The sequence below is a fragment of the Sus scrofa genome, chromosome 14, assembly GCF_054392235.1.
Source record: "Sus scrofa isolate SSC_HxYL_T2T_F1_AM1 chromosome 14, Sscrofa_HxYL_maternal_Yorkshire_Landrace_v2.0, whole genome shotgun sequence".
Lineage (NCBI taxonomy): Eukaryota > Metazoa > Chordata > Mammalia > Artiodactyla > Suidae > Sus > Sus scrofa.
In genome coordinates this window covers 10017501-10029245 of record NC_139396.1, presented here as the reverse complement: position 1 = coordinate 10029245, position 11745 = coordinate 10017501, and the positions used below count along the sequence as shown (strand labels likewise).

The 11745-nt window shown below is 54.6% G+C and overlaps 1 protein-coding gene across 1 annotated transcript in view; it reads right to left on the bottom strand.

Annotated features, from left to right (window-relative positions):
* Positions 1–8810: 8810 nt before the first annotated feature.
* LOC146396290 (putative serine protease 47) overlaps positions 8811–11745 on the bottom strand; it is a 12061-nt gene continuing 9126 nt past the window's right edge. Inside the window, exon 5 of the mRNA XM_084995443.1 lies at positions 8811–9128. Within this exon, the coding sequence (XP_084851569.1) occupies positions 8811–9128 (318 nt within the window). The remainder of the gene's footprint in view (positions 9129–11745) is intronic.

Sequence of the window (11745 nt, the reverse complement as noted above, 5' to 3'; positions counted from 1 at the left end):
CCCAGGCCTTCCTCCTCAAGCAGCACCGCCAGCTGCCCAGATGGCCTTCATCCTGCCCCCAGCGAGCTCTGGGCCGTGGCCACATGGCACCTCTGGGGCAGGCAGCCTGCATGCCTCCCAGCACACGGGCCCTCAGGAGGACGCCTCTCACCATAAGAGCGTCTATCAGAACTTCCGACGCTGGCAGCGCTTCAAGTCCCTGGCCCGCAGCCACCTGCCCCAGAGCCCCGATGCAGAAGCTCTCTCCTGCTTTCTCATGTAAGTGACCTCTCAGGCCCTCATTAGCTCAGCTGGAGCCTTCGCATATACAGGACTTTGGCATGGACTCCCTGCTTAGGTTTCCAGGCATCCTTTCACCTCGAGAGAAGGCGGGTTGACAGCAATGCCCATGCTATGAGGAGGCACGTCTGCACTCAGATGTGTCCCACGTCCAGTCCATGACATCCCGTCCGTGCCTTAGCTCAGCTACCACCCCCATGCAAGACCAGTTGTCTCACGTTCTGCACTGCCATGATAACATGGAGTGCAGGAGAGCAGTCCGAGAGGGTCCTGCTCGGATGTGAGGAGCCAGAGTGTGAATGGGACCTGCTTCTCTGGTGCTACCTCATTTCAACATGGACCTGGGCCTCTGGCAGCCAGTGGGTATCACTTCAGATAAGGCTTAGGACATTCAGGCCCAGGACAGAACTTTCTGCATGCCCGGTCCTTGTTGTTCTGAAGAAGTCCAGTGTGAATGGGGAGGTGGTCGAGCTGTCCTAAGACAAGGGTGTATCCTAGAGCTGTGAGCCTGGCAGGAACATCCATCCTAGCCCCAAGGTCCCTCCGAAAAGGGGGACTAGGCCATCTAGTGCAGAGACCTGGGCAGAAGAATCCTTGGGCTTCTCAGACCTGTTAGCAGGTAGACTGGCGCCTGCCCTCCCGCATTGATGGGGCTGCATTTTATATGAGATGGCAACCCGCCCCCAGCCAGAGTGTCCCAGCTATAGCCAGGGAGTGGACAAGCATCCTCTGGTGAGTGGGAGGTGGTGGCACCAGGCACCAGGAAGGCTTGCCTTTGCTCTCCAGACACCCTCGTCTCCCCCTCTTGAGCCTGGGTTTGGCAGGGGTGGGGCCCATGGAGGCCTTGGAGCTGGGTGGGGTTGGGCAGTTGGGGGCTGGGCTGTACCAAGAGACTGACCCTGAGGGCTTAGAGCCCAGTGCTTCACACCCTGGCTCGCCTGAAGCCCACCATGAGGCTGGAGGAGGGCATGCGGCAGGCCATGCAGGAATGGCAGCACATGAGCACCGTTGAGAGGATGGTCTTTTATGAAATGGCAGCAAAGTGAGTCAGGGTCCTGGGCCATGGGCGACATGGTGGGGTGGGTGGTGAGTGATGGGCAGGCCCCAGGGCAGGATCTGGCTGAGGTGCTAGCAATCAGAGAGGATGCAAGAGGAGGCTGGCACCTGACGCCTCCTGTTCCCTGAATCCCCAACCCCTATTGGCCTCCAGAATCCCCTCTGCCACCTGGAGAGCTTGGCTCTTCCAGCCTGCCTGTCCCAGGAGCTCTGGCCTACCGTGATGCTGATGTGGGGAGGCCTCAGGATGGCCTTGGGGAGCACGGCAGCCCAGGAGGGGGTCCACTGAAGGCATGGGGTCTGTGCAGGTGTGAGGCCTCCACTCGGCAGCCTGGCACCCCTTCATGCTGGGTGCCTGGCCATCACTGACCTAGCATGTGGTAGGCCTCTCCTTATCAGCGGTGGCTGGAATGGGCAACCGGCCATCCTTGGGAAAGCCCATGGGTCTCTGGCCCTCCCTGTCATTTCTGCATGTGAATCTCCTAGTTTCCAAACAAAACCAAAGGAGCAGCTAGCTCTCAGTGGCAAGAGATGCCTCACCTCTAAGTGTAGGATCCCCACTCCAGCCTGTGCTGGGCCCTGTCTCATGCGTGCTTTCCCGCACTCTCACTCCCAGACCCAGGTTCTGGGTTTGGGCAAGGCTCTGTGGGGACACGTGCCTGACCAGGCCACTGGCCATCTCCATTGTTTGGGTCAGACAAGGTCCGTGGGCACATGAGCAGGGGCCCCCAATGCCCACCATGTGTCCCTAAGCCTGGTCCCAGAGATTGACCTGGGTCTCTGCTGGGCCATGCCCTCCAGCTCCAGGGCTGGTCAGGCAGGAGGAGGCCCAGATCTTGGACCTGCACCAGAGCAGCTCCCTGCTGCGACAGCACCTCACAGGTCCCTGACAGCCCCAAGGACACCCTCTCCTCACCCTCTGGGGCCTGCTGCCCTGGGTGGGCTCCAGAGCCCAGGTGGTTTTCTCACTGGGGCCTGTCCCTCAACACCCCCCAGGTTCATGCAATTTGAGGCAGAGGATGAGATCAGGATGGGGAACGTGTCCTGCACAACGTGGGCACAGGGCATGCCTCCTCCAGCTCCACCAAAGCTGGCTCCTCAGGAACCCACATCCCGCAAAAGGGGCACTCAGTCTGTGAATCGCCTTCCCCCTGGACGTCAAGGCACAGGTAAGAGAGGCCTAGGCATGGTCCCTGTTCCCAGATTGGTCCTTTTCCCTCAAGGGGGCATTGGTCTTTCAACACGGATAGCCCCCGAGGGGTCTCAGTCACCCCTTTCCCCTCTGGGGTGTGGACCTGGTCCATTTAGAACCTCATCACCCTCCTCCCCATCTAAGGGGCCCCTGTGAAATCTGCCTAACGAGTGTGCTGGTGGGGAGACCCTTGATCATTAGATGTTCCATACATTCTCACACCTGACTTTTACCTGTCCCTGACTTGAATCTGGCCTCCCACAAAACCTGAGGCTCTGGCTGCTCCTCCCCCTTCCCACAGGCATATCTATTGCCCCACAACAATGTCCTCCCCTGTGCCTGGTCAGGGTCAGCATCTGGACACTGGGTCCCCTCACTTGCCCTTCCTCCTGCTCTGCCTCAGCCTGTGCTCCAAGGAATCACGGCCCCAGGCTCCAGCACACCCACCCAAGGCCACGCAGAGCCTGGCAGCTGCTGGAGAACAAGGCCCCCAAGGAGATTCCCCCTGAGGCTCGCGGGGAGCATGGGGACATCTCGCAGGCACTGGTGGGTCCTGGCCCCTCAGCCGCAGGGGAGTCAGATATGGAATGTCGAGAGGATGGATATGAGCTGCCACAGGACGAGGACGGCTGCTTCCCAGACCCGGATCTCCTCAGCTACGTGGACAAGCTGTGTTCCCAGGAGGATTTTGACACCAAGGTGGGCTGGGCCTGGAGTCTGAGACTCCAGGATTCCAGGGAGAGATGCTCTCAGCACCCTAGGTCTGGCTTTGGCCCAGGATAATGGGATTTAGGCTCTGGTCCTTGACCCTGACATCTGTGTGTCTTCCTGTGTGTCTGAGTGTACTTTGGTGCATAGGATGTGTATATGTGGATTTGAAAGTTGTACATGTGTGTGTCTCTCTCTTTGTAGGCCTTTGTGTGTCTGTGTCAGTGCCTATGTGTGGGTGCTTTGGAGCCCATGTGTCTGCATGTGAACCTGCTTGTGAGTGTGTGTGTGTGTATATGTGAGAGGAGACAATACCTATGGGAGTTTGAAAGCTCCCCCTTTGTGAGGGGGGCTCTGGATTGGCCTCTGCTAGTCTCGTTCCCCCCAGGCCTTCCCGCCTCCCAGGGCACTCCTGCCAAGGCTGCTCACAGCCTCTTCCTTCCATTCCAGGTGGAGGCGGTCATTCACCCCCGATTCCTGGCAGAGTTGCTTTCCCCAGAACCAGAGCTGGATCTCTCGGGCCTGGCTGAGGAGCTGGAGCAGGAGGACGGACTCTCCCCTGAAGAGGTGGCCAGGGGAGGGACTGACACTAGTGAGACTGGGGGCAGGGGGAGAACCCAGGTGACCCTGGAAATCCAGGAGGAAAGGACCCAGGTCAGCCAGGGCCGGGGAGGGCCCTAGAGCAGGAGGCCCTGAAGGCTCTGTCCCTCCCTCCACGGACGGAGAGGCCCTGCACCCGGGAGCCTGCCCAGGTGGGAGCAGTGCATGAGGAATGGAAGGGGAGGAGGGGAGCCAGGGACAGGGCAAGGACCCTGCTGGGGAGAAGGTCCAGGAGGAAGGCAGGAGGGACACAGGCTCTGTCTGTGGATGTGAGTCCCATCTCACCTCTCCCTGCCCATAAGCCCCGGCTCTCCCTGGAGGGTACAGAGCTTTCACTGTCCACCTCTCTCCCACCAGCTAGTGCAGACACAAGTCCTGGCCTTGGAGGATGATGACAGGGTGTCAGTCACTCCCAGTCACAGGGCACCCCACCTGGACTCAAGACCTTCAGAGTCTGTGGCCCAACAAAATGCCCAGAGGAACAAGCAAGGCCCACAGCCCGGGGTCAGAGATGAAACCTGTACACCCCAGATGGATTTCCATGGCCATCTAAGGCACCACCAAACAGACAGGGGCCTGTTCAGGCACAAAGGCTCTGTGCCCACTCCAGGATATGAGGAGCCCCCTCAGGCTGGAAGAGCACAGCCATTTCCTCGCCAGGGCACCAAGCGCTCGGGCCCTCCATCAGGACCCAGGGCCAGCAAGGGTCTCAGGGAGGTCTCTCCTCTTAGTGGAGCCCCAGGGCTGGGTCACGGGTTCAGTGAGGATGAGGAGGAGCTCCCCAGCCTGGCCTTCCTCTTGGGCCTTCACCACAGCCTGCTGCCCTGGGGGCTGCCACAGAGCCCTGTCCCTGCCTCGGGTCTTGTCTGCACTGCAGGGCAGAGGGCCCTGCAAGCTTCCCAGGCCCCCGTGCCCCAGAGAATGGGCCTCATCTCAGGCCCCCTGGAAGCGGCCAAGTCTAGAAAGCGGGCTCAGTGTGGAGGCCTGGCTGCTGCTGAGGAGCTGGGGATGGAGAGTTGCTTTTGTGCCGTTGAGCCCTCTGGACACTCACCAGTCATGGGAATGGAGGCTGTAGGCATCCCTTACCTCTAGAGAGTTTCTCTCTGCCTCTCTGAATTGGCCAGATGACAGGCTGGGGTATTCTCCAATCATCCATTGTGTCCCGTATGGGTGGTTTAGCCAGAGAAGAAAAGGCTTGTCTGTCAGGACGGGACTTTCTGCTTCACTGCCTTGTGCGTGGAGAACATCCAATAGTCTCAGCTGGATTACTGTAGTGTACAATATGGTGGAAGCAGATGCCTCATAGTCCCAATGAGGATGAAGCAAAGGGAATGGGGAGTGGAATTTCATGGCCTATTAATGTCTTGGGTGGAGTATTTCATCTTGTCAAGCTCAGTGGTCCCACCCTCACCAGCCCACTGGCATCAACCCCCTGGTAGCTTTCAAGTGAGCAAAGCCTAGGACTTTCACTAGACCAGGCGTAGTGTTCCTGTTGTGGTGAAGAGGGTTAAGGATATACGGTTGTCTCTGGGAACTTCCATATGCCACAGGTGCAGCCCCCAAAAACGAAGAAACACAAACAAAATCCCTGAAAAGTCCTGAATTTATGTTAAGGTGCAGCGACTGTACATGAGGAATTCACTAATGTTATTCAATCCATAAAAAATGAAATAATGGGAGTTCCTGTTGTAGCTCGGCTGTAAGAATCCTGACTAGTGTCCATGGAGACATGGGTTTGATCTCTGGCATCGCTTAGTAGGTTTAGTTTCTGTCACTGCTGTCAGCTGTGGTGTAGGTGTCAGACACACCTCAGATCCTGCTTTGCTGTGGCTGTGGAATAGTGCAGCAGCTGCAGCTCTGATTTGACCCCTATCCAGAAACTTTCATATGCCACAACACAGCCTTAAAAGAAAAGAAAAAATTGGGAGTTCCCATCGTGGCTCAGCGGAAACTTATCTGACCAGCATCTGTAAGGATGCGGGCTTGATCCCTGGCCTCACGCAGTGGGTTGAGGATACTGCATTGGCTTGAGCTGTGGTGTAGATCACATAGCAGCTCAGATCTGGTGTTGCTGTGGCTGTAGCTCTGATTAGTCCCCTGGCCTATGAACCTCCATATGTTGAAGAGTGTGGCCATTAAAAGACCAAAAAAGACAAGACAAAATTGAATACAATAGAAATTGCAAAAATGAAAGTTGAACAGACCATAACCAAATAATATTTTAGGGAGATTCCATATGGCTCAGCAGATGAAGAATCTGATTGGTGTCCATGAGGATGCAGGTTCAATCCCTGGCCTCATTCAATGTGTTAAAGGATCCAGTGTTAACATGAGCTGTGATGTAAGTCACAGATGTGGCTTGGATCTGGCATTCTCTGATTTGACCCCTAGCCTGGATCTTCCATATGCTGCAGGTGTGGCCCTAAAATGACAACCAGTCAATCAATATAATAATCAAACCGTGGTTTAATGGACAATACATTCACAGAATCATAGAAATTACCAACATCCACAAGGTGGGGATTTGTTTCGTATTTGTTTCCAGTGAGCCGTGATGGGAACTCTGAGTATTGCATCTTGTCAAACTTCCTGATGCTAACCTCACCAGCCTACTGGCATCAACACCCAAATAGCTTTAGGAAGAGCAAGACCTAGGATTTTAAAAAGACCAGGAATAGATTTCCTGCTGTGGGGAAGAGGGTTAGGTATCCAGCATTGTTCCAAAGAACTTCCATATGCCACGAGTGTGGCCCAAAAAAAAAAGGAAAAAAAACAAAACAAAAATAAAACCGAAAAAAGACTAAGATTAACATTAAGGTGCTTGGACTGTAAATGAGGAATTACACTAATGTTCTTCAAGCCATAAAAGGAATGACATAGACAGTGTTCCTGTCACAGCTCTGAGGTAATGAACCCAACTTCTATCCATGAGGACATGGGTACAATCCCTGGCCTTGCTCAGTGGGTTAAGGATCCGGTGTTGCCATGAGCTGTGGTGTAGGTGTCATGTAGGTTTGATCCTACATTGCTGTAGCTGTGGCATCGGCCAGCAGATGGAGCTCCAATTCCACCCCTAGCCTGGGAACTTCCATATGTTGAGAGTACACCCCCCCAAAAAAAAAGAAAAAGAAAAAGAATGAAAGAGAAATTAATAGAAATTTCATTCAATAGAATCAGCTGTAGCTCACATTTGACCCTTAGCCAGGGAATCTATATGCTGTAGGTGGAGCCTAACTTGACAAAAAATAAATAAATAAAATCAATAGTGGTTTAATGGATGATACACTCACAGAATCAGAGAAATGACCACTGTCCACAGGGTGGGTAAAGGAGGTTCCTAATTCCAGCGGCAGTATGACTGGAGCTTGTCTGAAACAGAGGCAGGTGCTGGGCAACCTTTGCATATGATATACACCAAGGGGAAGCCTGCCCATTGACAACAGGGAAAGGCTCAACTCCAAAACCCTCAACATGGGACCAGAGCAATGGCTGAAGGAACACACTTGACAGAGGCTGTGGGCCGCCTAGTCTGGGTTCTTCTCCTTACCAAATCATGGTATGTTTCTGTAAGAACAAGGCAAGGAGTAACCCTTTTCTAAATCACAGACATCATATCTTAACGATACAGCTCTTACAATTGTGCAGCCAATGTGCTTTGTTTGAAGGGCATTTTTAAGTGGTGGGTATGGAGCAGTGTGTTCCAGAGAGGATTTGGGCCATCTGGCTCACAGGTGACCTCTTGCCACACAGGCCAAGTGACGCATCTGTAACCAGGGTGATTTCCCAGGCACTGCCTGCCTTCCTCAGATGGCAGGGATGCAAAGGGCTTGAAAGGGGGCACAGAGCACAGAGCCATCCCCTACGGTCCCCTGACCGCCTCTGCCTGGGGGGGAGCAGCTTCCTGCTGTCACAGAAGCTATTGCTAGCACACCAGTCATTGGAGGAGTTCTGGATCCCCAACATTTTCCTACTCAGCAGCAGGCAGGAGAGAGCAAGGATGGTCCACGGATGTAGCTAAGGGTCCTTTTTTTAGGGGAACTTGCTCATTTTCAAGAGGTGCAGGTACAGCATATGGCAGTTCTGAGGCTCGGGGTCAAATCAGAGCTGCAGCTGCAGGCCACAGCCACAGCCACAGCAATGACAGTTCTAAGTCTTATCTGTGACCTACACCACAGCTCACAGCAACACTGGATCCTTAACTTAGTGAGCGATGCCAGGGATCAATCATGAACGCTCATGGATACTAGTCAGGTTCATTTCCGCTGCACTACAACGGGAGCACCTAGAGGAGAGTTTTTAAAGAAACAGCTAAAATGAGGTCACTAAGGTGGCCCCTAATACAATATGACTGGTGCCCCTATAAAAAGGGGAAATTTAGACCCAGAAACACACAGAGGGATGCTGATGTGAGGGCACAGGCAGAAGATGGGCATCTAGAAGCCAAGGAGAGAGGCCTCAGGGCAAACCAACCATGCGCATATCTTGATCTCAACAGTTACTTGATACATTCTTGTTGTTTAAGCCCCATTGCCCGTGGGATTGGTGATGGCAGCTGGAGCTGACTGATGTACTCTCTCTGAAGGCCTGTACACTCCCACCACAGGATGGAGCCTGCAAGTGAAGACACCCTCTCTGTCCCCAGCTGGGCTCCACCAGCATCCTCACCCCTGCCTTCCTCCTGAGACAGCTTCTCTGCCAGGGCCTGTTTCCTTGTCCAGGGAGTCAGACAGTGGACCTCAATGGAAGAGGTACGGATGGAGGTCAGGAGGGGCCATAGGGCCCCAAGGCAGGAGCAGGAGGAGTCTTTCATTTGTTTATTTGGGATTGCAGGCTTGGGTTGGGGGGTGGCCACTGTTGGACGGAAATGCCAAGATGGGGCCATGGAAAGCTGATGGAGCTGGTGGGGGAGGGGCCGCAGTTTCCAGAGAAGAGACTGGACTCTGAGGCAGAGACAGGAGCACAGGAGCTGGGCGGGTCAGCACCAGGCCTGCCACGGGACCCGGAGCACAAACAGCAGCAGGGTCCAGGTCTCTGAAGGCACAAAGGCTGTGCCAGGCCCAGGCGAGCCAGCAGCCTGCAGAGACTGGGATGGAACCTGGGTGTGAGGAGGAGGGGCCATGGGCTCAGGGAGGGGTGTGCACTTCTGGATCTCGTCAATCCAATGGGAGAAGTAGCTGACATTGGTGAAGATGCTGGGGTAGGTGGGATGTCGGCAGTCCAAGCCCCAGCTGGCCAGCCCCACCAGAACCCATGAACTGAGGAGGTCACAAACGAGGGGCCCCCCGGAATCACCCTAGGAAAGAGAGGGGAGTTACTGTGAGCAACTGAGTTAGGTCAGAGGAGTCTCTGCCATCTACGGTCACTCAGGTGGACTTCTGGGAAGGTCCAAACACCAGCATCCCACAGCAGACCAGCCTGTTTAAGCCATGCAGGGAGGCAATGGCATCATGTTTTAGGAGGCCCCTGATTGACCTCAGGACAATCACAGGTTTCAATCTATGATCATATGGACCCCTGTGCCCAGAGACAGCCTGGATATCCCTGACAAGGCACTGTCCAAGGAAGAGAAGGGACAGCTACACCCACAGTGCCCAAGAGAGTTGGTCTGGGAGTGGAGCCTGGCCAGCTCAAGCCCCTGCAGACCTCAGCTCTTGCAAGCCCTGGGCTGCACCAGCACACCCCTTACCTGGACCCTCTTCATTTTTCATTCATTTAGTCATTTGGTTTACTTTCAACACCTTGGTTGAGCAATTTCAGAAGATGCCCATACCCTGGCCTGGCGGAGGCAACCTGTATTGCTCAGGGAGTCGGTGGGGGTTAGAAAGAAATCTGCTGGGACTTACTAGAGTTCATGCTCTCAGGGCAGGGCCATCTGGCTGGAAATCTCCTCATGTCATCAGCCAAAGGGAGGGTCTGGTCCTTGTGGCTGGGGATAGAGGGGCAGGGGCCATAGTCACGCTTGCTGCTCCTCCACTTACCCATCCAACATGTGCAGCAAGCAGCCAGGAAGCCTCTGCCCTGGGCACAGGGTCTCCTCCTTGTGGTGCTTTTGTAAATAAGCCAACCAGCCTGCCATTGGCAGATGTGACATGTGGAAACAAGCCATGGAAGGGTCAGGACAGGAAGGGAAGGGCACTTCATCAAGTGGAGGTGAAAGGCTACTCTTCTTGCACTAGGAAACACAAGGTAGTGTTTCCAAGCGGGAAACAACTGAACTTTCTGAAGCAGGAGCACTGGGAGGAGTAGGTGCAGACCAGGGAAGGAGGGGTATGCCAGGTGGGTGGGAGGAAGAGCAGTGACATGTGGGGAGTGAGGAAAGTATATGGGACGAGGGGTCTCAGGGCCTATGGCAGAGGGTAGGATTTGATCCCCATGGAGAACTGTCTAGGTCATGTCTAGTGCCTGGATCAGTCCAGTGCTGTGTGGAGAATGAACCAGCTGGGAGGCAGCTACAGGAGTGATTACTGATGGAGAGGGGCCAGGTGGTAAGAACAGTCAGATTTGGAACAATAGTTTGAAGCTGCCTATAGGACCTGTCAAATCTGAGCCTTTCTGTCATTAACCATGGGGGGAAGTGCAGAGGGATAGAAACAGGCTGAGCATGGAGCCCTGGGGCCCCAGCATTTAGAGGTGGGAGGGGAGGGGACCAGGCATAGAGCAGAGCATCTGGTGAGTGCCTGGGCCCAGGAAACAGGAGGGAGACTTGCTTAAGTGCCAAGTGAGAGGAGGACTCAGATCCACAGGCGGTTCTGGTGAGACAAGCTATTGGGGATGGTGGCCTTGAGGTTTTGGATAGCAAGCTGGGGACACTCCTAGGTGGAGTGGGTTAGATTCAGGACTGTTGGGAGGAGTCTTTGGGGGAAGGGAGGTAAAGAAACTGAGCAGTAGATGGTGCGCATGGAAGGGGCGTCAGAGGACATGGAGCAGGAGAGACTCTGGGCATGGCAGGGATGGAACTTGAGGCTGAGGAGAGAGGGAAGACGCTGGGATAGATGGTGTGTAGGGTTTTCAGGACGAATGACTCTAGTCTGATTGGCTGCTGTGGGGTTCTCAGTGAAACAAGCAAGATCTCCAGCTGAGAGGGCGGGGTGGGGGAAGAGGCAGGTTGAAGGGGAGCGAAGGGTACATGGTGTGGTGGCCAAAAACACCCCTCAGAGATGCCCATCCTCATCCCTGGAACCTGTGGCTATTAGCTCATGTGGCAAAGGGGACTCTGCAGCAGTGATGGAGTTGAGGATCTTGAGCTAAGAAGGTTTTCCTGGATTCTCTGGGTGGTCCAATGTAATCAAGATCCTCATAAGGAAAGAGAGACGCAGGAGGTCAGAGTCAGAGCAGAAGATGTGACGTAAGCAGAGGCAGAGGTGTTGCACTTTGAGGACGGAAATGCTGTGAGCCAAGGAATGAGGGTGGCCTCTAAAAAGCTGGGAAAACCAAGAAAACATTCTCCCCTAGGAAAGCCTCCTGAAGGAACCCACCTGGCCAACACCTTGATGTTAGACTTTTGACCTCCAGAAATATAAGATAAATTTCCGTGGGTTTAGCCATTCACTTGGAGGGGATTTGTAGCTCCAAGTAAGGCAGCTCCAAGTAAGGCACCTTTTTGGGAACGTGCCATCATTACTTCAGCCCTTCCCCTCTGTGGTCCCCACCTGGGGTGGCCTCAGCCCTCTGCACGGTGTACCCCCTCCCAGCTGTGTGAGGCCAGTGGAAGGCCTTTCCCTGTTCACTGCAGCCCTCAGGGATTCACACAGGGGACCCATGCAGTTGCGGAAATGATGATGGATTCTGAGTCAGGCTCCAATAGCCTCCTGACTCCTGGGGAGCTCTCAGAAGGCAGGAGAGAGCCTCCTCTGGGACCATCTGTTCTACTGCATCCACTTTTCTAGGGCAGATGTCGGTACAGCCCTCAT